This window comes from Bufo gargarizans, chromosome 1, assembly GCF_014858855.1.
Source record: "Bufo gargarizans isolate SCDJY-AF-19 chromosome 1, ASM1485885v1, whole genome shotgun sequence".
Lineage (NCBI taxonomy): Eukaryota > Metazoa > Chordata > Amphibia > Anura > Bufonidae > Bufo > Bufo gargarizans.
In genome coordinates, this window is record NC_058080.1 from 677780790 (window position 1) to 677800392 (window position 19603).

The following is a 19603-nucleotide window of genomic DNA, read 5'->3' on the forward strand; positions in this document are numbered from 1 at the left end:
CCAAACTCGTCCATTTATCCAATTTATGTACAATTGCATACATAAGCAAATTGTCATGACAGCAACAGATGTGAAACTCCTGTATTTGCAATGTATGAAGTCTGCTCAGAATACCTCCCGGAACCAAGGCCAATTATGCATTGACCTCTATAGCAGTGTTTCCCAACCAGTGTGCCACCAGCTGTTGCAAAACTACAACTCCCAGCATGCCCGGACAGCCTTTGGCTGGGAGTTGTAGTTTTGCAACAGCTGGAGGCACACTGGTTGGGAAACACTGCTCTATAGAAAAAGAGACCGTATTCACAAATAGTGTGAGATATGTGCAATGTGTTATCATCCTTTATTGGAATAAATTATATACATTTTAAATGTACACCATGTAAGTCCAAAATTCTGTGCTGATTTAATTTACTGCATATAGTTATGAGGTCTAACTATTTTTTTTTAAATAAATCCTCTGCCACCCTTCAGGCAGGTGCACAGGTGAAACTTGAAAAATTAGACTATCGTGCAAAAGTTCATTTATTTCAGTAATGCAACTCAAAATTTGAATATTGTGAAAAGGTTCAATATTCTAGGCTCAAAGTGTCACACTCTAGTCAGCTAATTCCTCCATACCCCCTGAGCAAAGGGGACCTGAGATTGTGACTTTGGGGTTTTTATAAGCTGTAAGCCATAATCATCCAAATTATAACAAATAAAGGCTTGAAATGTCTCGCTTTGCATGTAATGAGTCTGTCTCATATATTAGTTTCACCTTTTAAGTTGCATTACTGAAATAAATGAACTTTGCACAATATTCAAATTTTTCGAGTTTCACCTGTATCACTGCTGGCGGCAGTATTTTGTGATGGACTGTGGTATTTGCCTTCCATCAGTTTGGACCCGAATACAAAACGGGGCCACTTTTAGTATTTTTTGTATGTAGAGGTGAATGATAAATCTGGACTACCTGCCACCACCACCAGGGGGAGTGTATAGGGCATGCAACAGTCAGATTTACTATAGAGCACAATGAGAGCTGTGTTTTTAGGGGTGTTCCATTCAGATAGTTGATTTTTAAAGGGTCAGAATGAGTCAAAAATCACCTCACTGATTCCCTGATCTTGCTGTTCTGCTCGTGCTCCCGTTTCCGCTGATCTCTACCTCCTCGACTCGGATTGACACACAGAAAATGGCTGGAAAGGCAGGGGATTGGTGTTGAGTAATGCTTGTATTTTATTTTTGACCTATTCTGGCCCTTTAAAAACCAAAAAGTTACTCCCAAGTACAACCCTGGGGCAGAGACAAGTTGCCATGACGTCAGGGGAGCTAGTCACCGCCACGATCAGTGATTGGCCGCAGCAATGTCAAACCAGATGTTGACATCAAGGATGCCCAGTGGAGCATCTCAGGCCTGGAGGAGAAGGAGTGAGGAGTCATTGTCTGGAAACAGGTAAGTCATCTTTCCTCTACAGGTCTGGCCAAGTGGGGGGTTTGACAACTCCCGACCCCCTCCCCCATTCTTTCACAACCCCTTTAAAGGCTAATTCGGGGATCAACATGTTTTGCATTAATATTAACCTGGAAATTGCAAACTGAAAAAAGTGGGTCACCTAAGTTTGTTTTAAAAGAGGACCTGTCCCCTCTCCTGTCCTGTCTGTTTTACTGCCTTCTTGCATTTCCCATGTAGTAACAATTCTGAAGCATCTACTCTTATGCCATTCTTTTGTTATTCCTTCTAGAATTGCCAGCAGGTGTAACTGAGTGTTACCAGTCGGGGTGTGTCCCTATGTGCCCTGCGCCCCCAGCCCAACTGGTAACACTAAGATGGACTTTTATTGCAGACTGCTGGCAATTAATTTACAAACTTCTATTAGGGATAATAAAGGTAACTTGTAGTCAGGAACAGATGCTCCAGAATTGTTATTACACAGGAATGCACGTGATTGCTATGCAGATATGTCAGGATGCAGACATACAGGATCCAGGTTCTAGCTGTTCTAGATCTAGAGACCAATGTGCAGCTTATGCCATGCACATTGAGGTGCGGTACAATCCGTCTACACTGCCATTCTCATGTATTTAGACAAGGCAGTGTAAGCCAGGACCATCTCCTCAGTGTCCTCTAATCAAAGTAAATTGAATTCCCTATTAGATGAAGGTCACAGGGAATGAACATTTTCCGAAACAGATCTCAATGCAGATTTGTGGCGAATTCACCACAAAGTCTACATGTAAGGGCTCATGCACACGACCGTATGCCCTCCGAGACATACGGTCCGTGAGCGGACCATATGTCCTGGAGCGGCATACATAGTGCGAACGGGAGCGCACAGCATCATAGGTTACTATGATACTGTGCGCATCGGGCCACCCGCGGGACTATATGATCATATGAGTGCAGGACAGTAGTACCGCAGGCGGCCCGATGCGCACAGTTTCATAGTAACCTATGATGCTGTGCGCTCCCTTGCGCACGATCTCTGACGCTCCAGGACATATGGCCTGCTCACGGACCATATGTCTGAGGGCATACGGTCGTGTGCATGAGCCCTAACACATGTGTTTTGCTGCAGATTTCACCAATGCTATACTGAAATTATTGACATGCTGCGAACTTTGAAATCCGTCCTGTATGTCAATGTTTACGTGGAGAAAACCTGCATCCATTAGATGATGTTTGTAAAATCCCATCCACTCACCTGGTTCTGTAATCTGCTGTGAATTTACCCCGTGCATATCCGCAGGTAAAACGCACAGCAGTTGTGTCTTTAGACTTGCCTATAAGCTGATGTTCATGCGTTTCTGCTGAATTATTACATATTTGACAAGCTGAAATTCATTATGAACTTTTTCCGTTTAGTCTTGAGAAAGGGCCATAGGAAAAAGAAAAGGCTGAAAATGGCGTCCAGAGAACTCAGACGCATTTTGCTGCTAATAAACTTTCATTTAATGAAAATTGTGTTTATAAATTAGTATCTTGAAAAAGAATCCTTGACTTTAAAGCTGTTCTTTCCACTGAGAAGACAAAAGGCACTGGCAAAAGGATGAACATCCCATGATTTGATGAGGCTGTCTGGAGGAATGTCTGGGTTAACCATCTTGTTATGGGTTTATTGATGCACAACTCACCAGGTTCTGTCTGAAAAGTAATCTTAGACTGTGACTGTTCATTAAAGTAAATGTATTGTTAACGTGCTTGATTATAAAGTGTCTGGTGCTTTGTAGTCGTAGATACTGTACTTTAAGTAGTCAAGAAAAATGAGACTAGATCCTGAAGAACATCTATAATCCCATGCCCTTGACAAACTTTCTTACTCACTAATGACTGAAGTCTTTGTCCTTGGAAGGACCCTCTTTTATTATAACTCGTAAGTTTTGTGTTTGTGTGCTACTGCTTGCAATTACTCCTCTGGGATCTTGAATCCATGTTTTAAACGTTTTAGATTACTCGAAGAGAGATCTTACTTTCATAGATTCTGTAGTGGAAGAGAGGTCAGTGGTTCAACAAGACGAGCTTAGCCAGGCCATACACAAGATTCTTTTTGTGTGTACATGTTTAGACAAGGGCTTTCTCTCCCTACCCTTCCCATACGTATGTACATTCGGACCAAGCATGAGGATTAGCCACTGACAGAAACCTAAGGTGGCATGTTCGGAAGCCTAATCCTTTTTTCCCCCAACATCTGACATTAGGGGGAGTTGGGAGGCAAGATGGCTGGCCAATCGACAAAAAATCTGTTCGGCATTATAGCAATGAGCTGTTGCCCGTTAGAAGGATCTCCACCAAAGTCAAACATGAAATATCCCCAACAGGAGTGGGTCTAATGCAAATAAATGTGGTTTCCTAGACATGGTTTGTCTTTTTATGAGCAGCTTAAGCATTTTATTCCTCCCCGACTTTGGTAATCTCTGTTGTAGGAATGGCCTCTGCTGGGAGAGCATGGCCACAGCTAGAAATACAGTTGCAAGAAAAAGTATGTGAACCCTTTGGAATGATATGGATTTCTGCACAAATTGATCATAAAATGTGATCTGATCTTCATCTAAGTGACAATAGACAATCACAGTCTGCTTAAACTAATAATATACAAATAATTAAATGTTACCATGTTTTTATTTGAACACACCATCTAAACATTCACAGTGCAGGTGGAAAAAGTATGTGAACCCTTGGATTTAATAACTGGTTGAACCTCCTTTGGCAGCAATAACTTCAACCAAACATTTCCTGTAGTTGCAGATCAGATGTGCACAACGGTCAGGAGTAATTCTTGACTATTCCTCTTTACAGAACTGTTTCAGTTCAGCAATATTCTTGGGATGTCTGGTGTGAATAGCTTTCTTGAGGTCATGCCACAGCATCTCAATTGGGTTGAGGTCAGGATTCTGACTGGCCCACTCCAGAAGGCGTATTTTCTTCTGTTTAAGCCATTCTGTTGTTGATTTACTTCTATGCTTTGGGTCGTTGTCCTGTTGCAACACCCATCTTCTGTTGAGCTCCAGCTGGTGGACAGATGGCCTTAAGTTCTCCTGCAAAATGTCTTGATAAACTTGGGAATTCATTTTTCCTTTGATGATATCAATCCGTCCAGTCCCTGACGCAGAAAAGCAGCCCCAAACCATGATGCCCCCACCACCATACTTCACAGTTGGGATGAGGTTTTGATGTTGGTGTGCTGTGTCTCTTTTTCTCCACACATAGTGTTGTGTGTTTCTTCCAAACAACTGAACTTTGGTTTCATCTGTCCACAGAATATTTTGCCAGTACTGCTGTGGAACATCCAGGTGCTCTTGTGCAAACTGTAAACATGCAGCAATGTTTTTTTTTGGACAGCAGTGGCTTCCTCTGTAGTATCCTCCCATGAAATCCATTCTTGTTTAGTGTTTTACGTATCGTAGATTCGCTAACAGGGATGTTAGCATATGCCAGAGACTTTTGTAAGTCTTTAGCTGACACTCTAGGATTCTTCACCTCATTGAGCAGTCTGTGCTGTGCTCTTGCAGTCATCTTTACAGGATGGCCACTCCTAGGGAGAGTAGCAGCAGTGCTGAACTTTCTCCATTTATAGACAATTTGTCTTACTGCGGACTGATAAACAGCAAGGCTTTTGGAGATACTTTTACAACCCTTTCCAGCTTTATGAAAGTCAACAATTCTTAATCGTAGGTCTTCTGAGAGTACTGTTGTGCGAGACATCATTCACATCAGGCAATGCTTCTTGTGAAAAGCAAACTCAGAACTGGTGTGTGTTTTTTATATGGCAGGGCAGCTGTAACCAACACCTCCAATCTCATCTCATTGATTGGACTCCAGTTTGCTGACACCTCACTCCAATTAGCTCTTGGAGATGTCATTAGTCTAGGGGTTCACATACTTTTTCTACCTGCACTGTGAATGTTTACATGGGGTGTTCAATAAAAACATGGTAACATTTAATTCTTTGTGTGTTATTAGTTTAAGCAGACTGTGATTGTCTATTGTTGTGACTTAGATCAGATCACATTTTATGACCAATTTGTGCAGAAACCCACATCATTCCAAAGGGTTCACATACTTTTTCTTGCAACTGTATTTCTGAAACATTCGCTTTACATTTGCATGTAATCCACGCTTGAGTGCCTTGCATTTTTCATGCTTAAAGGGACTCTGTCACCAGTTTCTAACCCCCCCTTTTAAAACTATTGTTCTCTCCATGGTGCCCTTGTCATTACAAAGCTGTTGTTATAAGATAAATCCGGCTTGTAGTTTTGATAAAAATCGCTTTTATCTAACCTGTCAATCCTCTGGATAAGGTGCCCAGGGCGTTTCTGAAGGTCTGAATCTGCCGCTCTCCGCCGCCGCCGTTGGTGCCCAGCTCCTCCCATGATCCTTTCAGCGCCACCTCGATGTAATGAAATCCGCCTCCGGCTCTCCTCAGTGCCCCCTCCTCCTTTTCAAAGATCCCGCGCGTGCGCACAGGCCTGTGCCTGATGCGCCCGTGCGGACTTTTAGATTCTGCCTCGTTGAGCGAACGCGCGCGAATATGCGCGAACGCGCACTTCGCTCCACGAGGCAGAATCTAAAAGTCTGCATGGGCGCATCAGGCACAGGCCTGTGCGCACGCGCGAGATCTTTGAAAAGGAGGAGGGGGCACTGAGGAGAGCCGGAGGCGGATTTCATTACATCGAGGTGGCGCTGAAAGGATCATGGGAGGAGCTGGGCACCAACGGCGGCGGCGAAAAGCGGCAGATTCAGACCTTCAGAAACGCCCTGGGCACCTTATCCAGAGGATTGACAGGTTAGATAAAAGCGATTTTTATCAAAACTACAAGCCGGATTTATCTTATAACAACAGCTTTGTAATGACAAGGGCACCATGGAGAGAACAATAGTTTTAAAAGAGGGGGTTAGAAACTGGTGACAGAGTCCCTTTAAACTCTTTGGGAACTTGGAAGCAAGTGGTTAATATCCCTGCAGCGCCACCAGTGGACAAATTAAGCAATACACTATTTATTTTGGAATGTGTTAGCAATCTGTGTAATGTATGGATGTGCCAGGTCCTCCAGGGCAAGAGAAAGGCCCTGAACGAGGGGTTCCCATCAATTAATTTAGAATTGTCTAATTTTATAAACCTGCCAAGCCTTTTTAATATCAGTCCTCAGTTTCACACACCACTCATGATGCTAAGAAATAAGTCCTTGTGTGTCTTTGAGGTCGATGTTGTGATGGGTGTTTTTTAGATTCTCTTATTCAGCAGACGGATTTTGGCAAGCGTGGTGTAGTAAATGGTCTTAATATTGGAGGTGCGAAACGAGAAGAGACAGTGCTTTAGAATCATTGATTACTGGAACTGTGAGGAAAGCTTTCTCGCGCCTGTTGAGGTGGCACTTTCCCACAGTGCGTGATCATATTTTATTTAACAAGGGAAGCATCAATTGTCTAATTGATTACAAGCATACAATAAGGAGAAGATAGGCTAGCCTGTAGCTATAAACCCACAAAAGGGAAAATGTATTCCGCTTTCCAGCTGGTGCTCAAAGTAGATGTCTTGGTGTAGTTTTGCTTCCTTTAATATAATCTATGCTGTAGATCCACTGCTAATGAATTGGCAACTTGATGACATCATAGCACTATGAAGGACTCTGTAAAAATAACTTTCCGCAAGAGGTTTTTTTTTTTCATTTACAAAACCTCCACAGTTTACCCATTTTCCCAAACCTTCCCCCAGTCATATTCCAGAAGGAGATATGAGGGAGTTTTTTGGAAAGCCATTTAGCTGTCCTTATGGGGAAAAAAAGGACTAGTTACCAGTTTATGTGCTTCCATTAATTTTTTCATCACACAATCACAACATATACAGTCAGGTCCATAAATATTGGGACATCGACACAATTGTAAAATTTTGGGCTCTATACACCACCACAATGGATTTGAAATGAAACAAACAATATGTGCTTTAACTGCAGACTGTCAGCTTTAATTTGAGGGTATTAACATCCAAATCAGGTGAACGGTGTAGGAATTACAACAGTTTGCATATGTGCCTCCCACTTGTTAAGGAGCCAAAAGTAATGGGGCAATTGGCTTCTCAGCTGTTCCATGGCCAGGTGTGTGTTATTCCCTCATTATCCCAATTACAATGAGCAGATAAAAGGTCCAATGTTCATTTCAAGTGTGCTATTTGCATTTGGAATTTGTTGCTGTCAACTCTCAAGATGAAATCCAAAGAGCTGTCACTATCAGTGAAGCAAGCCATCATTAGTCTGAAAAAACGAAACAAACCCATCAGAAAGATAGAAAAAACATTAGGCGTGGCCAAAACAACGGTTTGGAACATTCTTAAAAAGAAGGAACACACCGGTGAGCTCAGCAACACCAAAAGACCCGAAAGACCATGGATAACAACTGTGGTGGATGACCGAATAATTATTTTCATGGTGAAGAAAACACCCTTCACAACAGTTGGATAGATCAAGAACACTCTCCAGGAGGTAGGTGTATGTGTGTCAAAGTCAACAATCAAGAGAAGACTTCACTAGAGTGAATACAGAGAGTTCACCTATGGACACATGAGACCAAGATCAATTTGTACCAGAGTGATGGGAAGAGAAGAGTATGGAAAAGGAAAGGAACTGCTCATGATCTTAAGCATACCCCCTCATCAGTGAAGCATGGTGGTGGTAGTGTCATGGCTTGGGCATGTATGGCTGCCAATGAAACTGGTTCTCTTGTATTTATTGATGATGTGACTGCTGACAAAAGCAGCAGGATGAATTCTGAAGTGTTTCGGGCAATATTATCTGCTCATATTCAGCCAAATGCTTCAGAACTCATTGGACGGCACTTCACAGTGCAAATGGACAATAACCCAAAGCATACTGCAAAAGCAACCAAAGATTTTTTTAAGGGAAAGAAGTGGAATGTTATGCAATGGCCAAGTCAATCACCTGACCTGAATCCGATTGAGCATGCATTTCACTTGCTGAAGACAAAACTGAAGGGAAAATGCCCCAAGAACAAGCAGGAACTGAAGACAGTTGCAGTAGAGGCCTGGCAGAGCATCACCAGGGATGAAACCCAGCGTCTAGTGATGTCTATGCGTTCCAGACTTAAGGCTGTAATTGACTGCAAAGGATTTGCAACCAAGTATTAAAAAGTGAAAGTTTGATTTATGATTATTATTCTGTCCCATTACTTTTGGTTCCTTAACAAGTGGAAGGCACATATGCAAATTGTTGTAATTCCTACACTGTTCACCTGATTTGGATGTAAATACCCTCAAATTAAAGCTGACAGTCTACAGTTAAAGCACATCTTGTTAGTTTCAAATCCATTGTGGTGGTGTATAGAGCCAAAAATGTTAGAATTGTGTTGATGTCCCAATATTTATGGACCTGACTGTATGTGATTATTCTATGCCACTTTTATTATGGTTTGAACGCTGGTTTTCCTGTCCTTTGTCTGAACTTTTAGCACAGCAAACAGTGTTGTTTAACTTTCTCAGTGTGACCATTCACTCCGACCAGAGAGAGCCCCACCGGAGTGGCTCAGACCATCCATTCATCAGTGTAGTGTCGAAGTGCTCACCTGTGATCATCTTCATCTAGGCCTATGAGGAGCACAATAGAGCTGTCCTACTGTCATCCCAATTCTGCATCTACCATCATCATGAGGGTCACTCTTCGGATAACATCTTCCCCTTTTAACAGCAGTAAACTGAAAGTGGATTATCAATGCTATAGAAGGGCTTATCATTTGTGTTGCCTGTCACATATTTTGTATTTTATTTTCAATGGTATAGTACTGCCGAAATGAAAACAAAAAACAGCCATGTGTCTTCTATGGATTTTGAGTTAAAATAATACCCCTTTCTGATGGAAGTGTCCTTTCTATGGGTCAAAACTGCTTTTTTTGAAAAGTGACAGCTGCTTTTATTTTTGGGAGAGAAAATGACTAGAAACGTTTTACTCTTCAAACATGGCACAGATACAGTACATCTGAAACAGCTCAGCAGTTTGAAGACCTCTTCATAGCTTGCTGTTTGATGTATTAGGTAGTGGGATACTGAGGAAACTGTAGCCAAGCCTGAAATTTGAAGTTAACTATAAATTGTTCTTACAAATAATTATATACCATGCAATGTATGCAATGAGTTTTAAAAAAAAAAGGTTTGCATAATGGCTGTGCTTCATTCTACAGTCATAACTGTGAAAGAATATGTCTTTTTAGGCTTCCCTAATGTCTTTTTCATCCTTATTATTCCCCCCTCAGCTGCACATCTAGATGCATTTCTCCCACAAGCAGGGGGCATCTCCCTTCTATGGAATCTGCCAGTACTGTACTGCTGTGATATCCTTTCCCTTACTTCCCATTATGTTTGTTTTCACCTCCAGAGCTTACAGAACAGCTAAGGAGGGAGAGATCACACATACAGAAAGGCAGGAGACTCCTTGTGATGTTCACAAGTAGTGAAGAAGTCTTTTTTTTTCAGGCTCGGGCTCTCAGCAAACTCTGACAGGCCCCCATTTCCTGTGAGCCGTCTTCTGTGTCTCTGTTACTAGGGACGGATCTTGCCTGACAACAGGCAGTGGACTGAAAATTAGATGGAAGTGAGACCCCTAGTGGCCATGACTTTACAGCTGTTTTTCAGGTGGATGCAGGCAGATTTTGAGAAGTGATTTAGAAATTTGCTAGTTACACCATTCTCTACTACATGAAATGCAATTGTGTGAAAGTACAGCGACTCTTTAAAGTACTGTAGTAGTTGAGTTGTCCTCCACAAACTTGAATTTGCTGACTTTTAGTTGTACGCTCTTGATGTAAGAGGCATTGCAGTGCCAGGTTGAAATGGCAGTGGTAAGTGGACGTAGAGGTACTGCTAATGTGCAGATACTTTTTACACAGCACTTCATCAACGGTGTAATTATGGGAAGAATACATGTTTGCACACACCAGTGCTGCTCTGTATTTTCACATCATCTTTTGTATTGTTTTGCAGGTATCCAGAAGCAAGAGGTTGTGTGTAAAAGACTGGATGATAACTCGGTTGTGCAGAATAATTACTGCGATTTGGACAGCAAGCCTCCGGAAAACCAGAGAGCATGTAACACAGAGCTTTGTCCGCCTGAGTAAGTACAACTATCTGTTCTATAGTAAATGACTGTTAGCAGCCAACGGAAAATAAGAAAGGTCAGAAGCTACCTGGAATGTGCTATATAACTGACATGACAGTGATTGAATGTCTGGGGTCAACCATGGACTTTTCCCGACTGCATAACCTTATCATGAGTATCTAGTTTGGTTTAGCTTTCAAGTAAATTGGGCTGTGTTGCAATTCCGACACAATACTTGGTTAGGAGTGGCACCATTTCAGAAAAAAATCCAAGGTTTTACTGTCTCTTACTGATTGCTTTTGTTTATGGCCAAGCATGTAGATTGTTGTCTGATATACACGTTCTAATACACACAGGGGCAAATTTACTAATCTAATGTTTAGAACGTACACACTTAGACTAGACAGTCTAAAAAATGATGTGTCACAGTCGTTGATGCTGGATGATAAATTGGTGCATCTTAGGTTACACACCCTGTTGCTAGACTATTATACCACAATTTTGGTCACATCCTAAGCTATGCCGTTTGCCAGTAGACCACCCCCTTCCCACTTAGCCATCACTCTTTGTTGGACAAGGCGAAAAGGTCCCTAAAAGTCTAATAAATGTGTTGTTAGCCATGTGCACCAGTTATTTGGGGCAAGTTGTGACAGAATTCTGGTACATTTTGATTAGTCAATATCCCCCTTATATTAGATGCATGGAATAGATTCATGAAAATTTTAATACTTCTGAAAATTCATTTTGGCTCTTACCCACCCTGGTTATAGATAGGGATCAATATTTTTTATGGGATTCTCTGGGAATGATTTAAAATGGCCGTCGGCAACCTGTGCTACCATATGAGCAGGACTGGTTGCCAGCATTTGCAGAGCTGCCTAGGAGGGTGATGGAGCAGGACCTCATTACACACTGCACAATAGATGGTAATGATGTGATCCTGCCTACGATATGCCATCATGGCTGAGCAGCCTGACAGGAGCACTCACCAATGTGTGGTATATGCAAGTGCCAGAGTGTAGTTTGTAGTGAGACTCCACTCCTCACCCCCCTAGGAAGCTCTGTAAGTGGAGAAAACCATTCCTAATAAAGAAACTCTTTATTGGAAAAAACATAGGGGTCATTTATCATGCTGAAATATGCCTATATTTATCATAGTCTCATTTATCATTTTCTACACCTGTTTTAGGGGTAGAAAAAGGTGTAAATGTAGGACCGCTCAGAAGCTTTCTTACATTTAGAACTGGCGGTGGATCTGCCGAAGCTATGAAGAGGCCGGCGCCAGCTTAGGGATTTATTAAGACCAGAGTCTAAAATGCCGTTCTTAAGAAATGTGCCTCATAGTAGGCTGCATTCAAACATTATGATAGTGATGCACTCATGAAACATGCATCATGTCGTGATCAACAGTCTTAAAGGGGTTGTCTAAACATGGCAACCCCTATTCTTTATTGGATCTGACCCAGTGATTAGCTGATCACCATCAGTGCATGGTGACCATTCGGTTGTCCATCAGAGGAAGAGCCAATGTTTGTAGCAGGTCTCTGCTCTTGGTAGAAGAGAGGAATTCCAAGTGTGGACCTCCCTCAATAACCCACTTGGGCATATGAAAAGGGGTTCTATGCATTGTTCGTAGAACTGCTTCTATAGATAAACTGTATCAAGGCACGGCAGTTTATTTTTCCTAATTTTTCTCCCAGTTTTTTTTTTTAACCCAGTTTACATAGTTGAGGTGAAAAGTGCTATCACACGCTGCAGTTTGATCCTGTTGTAAACCATAGTCTGTATAGTGACATAGTTTGTAAGGCTGAAAAAAGGCATACGTCTATCCAGCTCAGGCTGTTATCCTGCAAGTTGATCCAGAGGAAGGCAAAAAACCCTGTAAGGCAGATGCCAATTTTCCTTATTTTAGAGGGGGGAAAATCCCGATTCCAGTCAGGCAGAATAACTCCCTGGATTAATGACCCTTCCTAACTATAACCTGTAATATTATTACACCCCAGAAATACACCCAGGCCCCTCTTGAACTCTTTTAGTATAGTAACATAGTTTGTAAGGCTGAAAAAACATCTGTATGAAAAATCACATTCACTAGTTAGAAAAAAACATTCATATGAAAAACATTAATTGCTTAACCTACCCCTTAGGCTCATATGGAAAAAAAAAATCATATGGGGATGGATTTTAACAAGGAGAGGCAGTTGTCCAGAGTGCACAGACAGACATCTTTGGGGTTCAGGAGTAAAATGTGTTTTTTAGTAAGAAGAAATTGACTTAAGTCTCAAGAAATGGTTTTGCAGTTAATTTAAGGGCTTATTGTGGTCTCTGCTGGAGTGCTTCTGTCTGAAGCTGAGGGCTGTTTACCATTTGTACAGCTGAGGATTTTGACAGTCCGTGAACATGATAAATCTATCCAGCTAAACAATATTTCTCCTTTTGCATATGTGAAGAATGAAGTGTCTCGAAAAACATTTGGTATTAGTTTATTGGAAGCAGCCTCCCCTGAACCTTAGTGGGGCAGAGGCTGTCGAGCTTAGGTTAAGCAGTCTGAAATGTTTCCCCTGTGAGTTCCATTCCCTGACCACAGTGTGATCTCTCAAGGAAAGCATTGACTGTCCCTCGATAACTCTGGTCTCTTCCTTATCTTTGCATACAACTTAAGACACGGCTCATTTTTGAAATGGTTATCTTACAGGAGTAAATCCTGAAAATTCAGCGTTCTAGATGAATGTCAACAGATGGTTCTGATAAGGTTCTAAAGGAATTGTACAAGAAACCTGGCCAGGTTACGTTTAGTATGTCATTGGTTGCAGACCATGTACCATAGTGTTGCCATCTAATCATCCTGAACTGGTTTAACACATAGACTACTATCTAGCTGACTTCTCACCAAAAATGTCCAACCTGTCAACATATGATAATGAAGAATTTCACACTCTGATACAGGATAAATTAAATGGATGTAACTTATTTTTCACATCGCCTCCTTAGAGACAAAAAAACACAATATGAAACGCCGCACATGACAAAAATGTCAGCTTAAATAGTTTTGGCGGCATTCCAGGGTTGAGCAGCATGCCGTTCCATGTTTTTAGAAGACTTCTTTTCTTTTATTGTGATAGAGCCATTTCAGTGCACAGTCAATCTGCTAAAAGGTTAAACTGATTTTATATTACACTTCTGTCATTATGGAACATGCCGGGGCTTAGATACCTAACGGAAGTAATCTGTCAACTCCTATAGTCTGTGCCGGTGATGCATAAGCATGACAGTTTTATCATATGAGTAGTTTCAGATTTTCTAAGAAAAAGCATACCCTCAAGTTTTATTTCTGAAGGTTCTATAAGATTCCCGAGCATAAGATTTTTTTACAACTAGGGGTATCGGTGCTAAACAACTTACTCCTTTATTAGACCAGTTTAAAGATTACATTTGGATATAAGCCGATTTATTGTGTTTCTAAATACTTTTAGATCCTTTTTTCCAAAGGTGATTGTCTATTACATACACATATATTCAGCTCAAGAGTTCAAGTCATGGAGTAGGCTTTCACCTATGTTGACAAAGTTGTTGAACTGTGATTTTTGAGATCAGATATACACCTGACATCTCTCATAACCCCTAAATGGGTTTTCCAAGATTTCTTAAAAAGTGCCAGATAACAGGGGGCTGTAATAGGTCCATTTACACTGGCCAGTTCAGCAGGCGATTGTCCTTCCTTCACTGCTCGTCATTGACGGAGACCACTGCATTTACAGTACATGCAGCGATCTCCTTTATCCTCCACAGTATGGGGAGGAGCGATCCCTAATGCCATCGCTCATCCCCATAAGGACTCGTTGCTTGCCGTCACAGCAGACACTGTTTCAGGGGCGGACTGTGAACTTAAAGTGGCCCTGGAAAAAATACTAAACGAGGCCATGTTTTGTAGTCAGGTCCAAATTGATGGAAGGCAGGTCCAGCAATATCATATTGTGGCACAAATGCCACAGTCCATCATAAAATACTGCCGCCAGCAGCACAAAAACTCCCATTGGCCCCCATAGGCATCGGCCCAGTGGAAAATTTCCCCTGTAAGGTCTATGGCCAATTCGCCCCTGCTGGCTAATGACGATTTAGGTGCCTACACAAACGATTCAGTTATCAGACGCGTGAGCAGCACCTTTACAATGACAAATACCTGCTAATAAGCATTCCTATGAGCGCTCATTAGCGTTTATATGGCGGATTCTTGGCCCATGTAAAGGGTCCTTATGAAATAAAGAGAAAAAAACACATCCTCCTTTTACACGCCCCTCCTCTACATTCATTGCTACGATTCCAGCTGGGCCTGCAGGGCTCATGTGCTGTTTATTACTCATGTACAGTAACCAATGGAGCTGACCATTAAACAGCATGTGACCGCTGAGGCCAGTGATTGGTGGCAGAAGTTATGCGAACGATGAACAGTGCCTAACCACTACTGACCCAGTGGGAACCGGAACGTCGGGATATTTAAAAGATGAGTGTTAGTTTTCTCTTAGTTTCTTACAGCCCCTGTATACTTAATACAGAACACGATATCAGGTGCTTGGTTTAGTAAAACTTATTTTCATTATGCACCTTTCGGTAGATACCTTTTCTCCTTGTTAAGACCACTAGCTGGGGTAAGGGGTCTTACAGACAATGCTCCTTGGGAATAAGTATGCAAATTAGCTCTCCTCCAAAGGGAAGAAAACAGTTTTCTAAAGCCACCTATAGGTAGATACCCGGTAAGTCAAACTTCCAACACATTAAAGAGCCTTGATACATGACCAGGTGTTTGTTAGGCCAGAATTTTCTCCAAAAGAAAGAGAGGTTGGAGTTGTCCTTATCAGTACAAAGCAGGTTCCAGATGAAGGGGTGAGAAGTCATTTTTGGTGAGTGAGAGGAATCATTGCACTTTGCCTGGTGATAAACTCTTTATTCTTGCCATTATAGGTGGTTTATCGGTGACTGGTCTGAGTGCAGTAAGACATGTGATGGGGGAATGCGCACGCGGACAGTGCTCTGCATTCGGAGGATTGGACCTTCAGAAGAAGAGACACTAGATGACATCAGCTGCCTAACTCACCGGCCCATCGAAAAGGAAGCTTGTAATAATCAGTCATGTCCTCCTCAATGGGTTGCTTTGGACTGGTCTGAAGTAAGTTATACATACGAATAACCTAAACCTTAAGCCTCTCACTGTATATGGTCAATCAGTTTATGTTTTCGGTGTTTGCTTTTATTTATGTAAATATGTAGATGAAAAAAAACAAAGCTATCCAGAATTAATGTTTATCAATATTGCTTTAAAACTTTTTTTTATGGAACCCCCCAAAAAATATTGGGGTTTATCTAAATTGCAGAGTTTCCTATGGTATTGGAACGTATACAGTTTGACTGTTGAAATGTGATGACTTCACTTACAGTTATACACATTCCTGAAACTAACCTTCAAGGTTGCCCTAGGCTAGGAAAGTCTTGTGAGACAATTGAAACAAGTCACCATCCGTCTTTACACATCCTAACCAATACTTTTACAACTTTTTTCTCTGTATATCTCCTGAAGGCTAATGTTGAAGGGAAAAAAAAAATATTACAGCTCTTCCTAAATTTCCACATGTTAAAATGTAAACGGTTGGTGGGTCATATTTTCAAACAATGGCATAAAGACTGAGAAGTTTGTTTCTGAATCATAATAGTGAATTGCATATGCATTGTATTTAGTATTTGTTGAATGCAAATTTCAAATGGCCCTACAGAAAATGTGCTTACATTGGTCTGTAAAGGTCTTTAAAGCAGAACTGAAGGAGCCCCTTATTTAGCAAATTTGCCTAAATGTATGCATTTCAATAATCGGACAATATTTTGGGGGTTCTTGCAGTTAATAATTGTCCTATATCCTTTTAGTAATTGAAATTGGCGCTGTATGTACTAACTTTCTGGTGAGCTCGAGGTGGGTTTGGGTTTATATACAGCAGTCAATCTGAGCATGAAGATTTGCAGTCTAATGGCCCTTGCACAAGACCGTATGCCCTCTGAGAAATTCGGTCCGTGAGCAGGCCATATGTCCCGGAGCGGCATTGATCGTGTGCAGGGAAGCGCACAGCATCATAGGTTACTGTGATACTGTGCACGTTGGGTCGCCCACAGGACTATTGTCCCGCACTCATATGATCTTATGAGTGCGGGACATTAGCCTCGTGGGTGGCCCGACGTGCACAGTATCATTGTAATCTATGATGCTGTGTGCTCCCGTGCCTATCCTGAGGATAGGCCATTAATATGAAAATTGGGTGCCAAGTGGAAGACCCCTCTCTGACTTTCATATGCCCTAATTTGGTTGTCTTGATGAGACAAGCCCTTTAATAAATGTTAATTCATAAATAGTTTTATGTTGGGTTGTCTTAGTAACCTAAAGTATAAGTATATACATCAGTAAGACCATCATGACTAGATCACTGATCCTTGAAGATGCTTTTAATTTCACTCCATCTGCTATAGACTTTGTGTGTTGATCCCTTTTGTAGCAGCCTTTTTTGTCAAAAAGCATGAAAAATATATGACCGCAACGAACACATAAACTAAACATGGGCATATGACGGTGAAACCAGATCAAAAGTAAATCTCAGTTTACCATGTCAGTGCCTAGTAATAAAACCTCCAATCTGTTTTCAAAGGAGCCAGATAATACTACACCAATAATTTACTGTATGCGATAAACATGAAACTCTGACAGTCTTAACCTCCTAGGAGCTGATTCCACGACGTTCTGTCCAGCACAGATGTACCATAATTATTGGACGGGGACTGTAAACTCTATGAGATGGTTAAAATCCCCAGTTGCATTCTGGCCTGGCCTGCAGATGCTCAGTCTGGGGTATTTTGGGGGTTGTTGAAAACGGTAGGAGAGTGCTTGCCGTGTTTCTTAGAAGCCATGATAGATTTATATTTCTTAGAAAACAAAGATTGCACTTAATGTAACAGCTTGACAGTGGTATATGGCATAGATCTTTTCAGATTTTGCAGAAATCCATGTCTTTGAGAAAGAACAGATCGGAATTGTTCTTTTCGGCATGCACACCGTGAAGCCTGGCTGTCATTCCGTAGCAGTCATTCATTAGATTGCAATGCGCACTCTATATTAATAAGCGCAGTTTGTGCTCACATCAAAGAATTGACATGCAGTTTCTTTTTTCCCCCCTCTGAAGTGCTTGGGTTACTAAAACACTATGGAGACTGATTAAACTGTAAAAAAAAAAGAAAAGAATTTAAATAAAACATTGTTATCTCAAAAATGTGGTAAGTGGGTGCCACATGAAAGCGGTTTTGAAAATGCCAGCATATTGGCACAGTGCAGTAAAAACATCCATGCATACCAGAACTGGGGGGATCACATTTGTTTTTCAGCACTAGATAAATATATACGTTTTTTTCCTAGTCTGGAACATTTGTACTCCAGGGACAGAACCATGGTCTGGTTCGTAAAGGTACAGGGTGGTTGGCGGTTAAGAGATCTTATTTAAGGAATGTAATATCTACAAGTTACAGCGTTTTGTTCCTTTAGCAACTGGCATGAAGAACCAAACTTACAAGTATGTTTCTTCAACTCTACATGAAGCCTATATTATATCCGGGGTGACAAAAAGGGGCTGGAGTCACATGGAGGTTATGGTGAACATAATTGTATAATAGAGGCCTTGTGTCTGGCACATTTGTGTGAGTGCCGCAAAACCTGCCATATTCCTACAGACGTTGCTCTGCTTTAGACATTTGCATGGGCTCTGTTGTAGTTGTAACTGCAGTGTGGGTATTGCTATGTGATGCGAATTATGTTATAGGCACTGCTGTGTGGCTGACACACTTTTGTGAATTCTACCCAGTGGGCACAATAATATAAGCAATTCTATATTGATGTATCCCTAACATACTATTTGGTCTGCTCTATGTCACAACTGTAAGTACTTTGTAACCATAATTTGGGTATGATCTACATTTGCACCACTATATCTTGGCATCATGTTGATTATATAGGATTGTGTTGATGGTTTGCCTTCCATATACGCATAGATCTTGGCATCCTGTTAAGTATATAGGATTCTGTTGAGGGTTTGCCTTCCATATATACGCATAGATCTTGGCATCATGTTGAGTATATAGGATTCTGTTGAGGGTTTGCCTTCCATATACACATATGTTTTCCTGCACAGTCTAAAACAATACTGCTAGACTATTTGGGAAAAAAATAGGTCCTTGTGTGGGTTATTACTGTAGGAGGGGGACATTAAATGATGAATTCCACTAGAAACAAAAACTGATATTAGTACATTCTATATTTAAATGGACACATTCATTAGAAAAGGATATTTTTTAAACTCGATTAATAAAAAAGGTTTTTACACTTATAGGCTTTTTTTTATTTTGCCACTAATATGCATTGGAAAATAAATACAAAATATTGTCCTTCTTTAGTAGTAATCTCGGAGAGAGAAAGGTTCTGAATAAGACAACAAAGTAATCTCAGTTTACCACACTGCTGAACAGCGAAGGGTTAATCTTCAGGGTAATCCTCATTAGAATAGTAGGTGGAGGACTGGACAGAATGACAGCTCTATTGCTCTCTTGTTAGGACTAAAACATACAAACACAGGGGAAGTATATTGATTAGCATAAGGTGAGAAGCCCTGAACATCCACACTTCTCAGATAGCATGCTCTTATTGAGTCACCATTTATTACTCCTCCCTGGTCTGACTGCCGGTCTGACAGAAATTATGTTAGACTGTGCCTTGCTTAAAGGCCAGACAGAAAAGAAGTTTAAGGACTGATTCACATGTGCTCGGTCAGGGAAAGGTGGTCCATGTTTTGGTCACATTTCCTGGACCACCCTTGACTCCACTGACCTGAATTGACTGCATCATAATTTATGATGCAGACAGTTCCTGTCTGATGTACTGTACTCACATTATCGCAATCAGATAGGAATTTACTGCAGTTAGTTCGAGTAAGGGAGCTGAGGTCAG

The 19603-nt window shown here is 41.3% G+C and overlaps 1 protein-coding gene across 3 annotated transcripts in view; it reads left to right on the forward strand.

Moving 5' to 3' along the window:
- Window positions 1-19603, forward strand: part of ADAMTS6 (ADAM metallopeptidase with thrombospondin type 1 motif 6) — a 270149-nt gene that overhangs the window by 227145 nt on the left and 23401 nt on the right. For all 3 annotated transcript variants that reach the window (XM_044292316.1, XM_044292332.1, XM_044292325.1), the window contains 2 exons: window positions 10464-10593; window positions 15538-15742. In XM_044292316.1, coding sequence (XP_044148251.1) covers window positions 10464-10593; window positions 15538-15742 — 335 coding nt within the window. The remainder of the gene's footprint in view (window positions 1-10463; window positions 10594-15537; window positions 15743-19603) is intronic.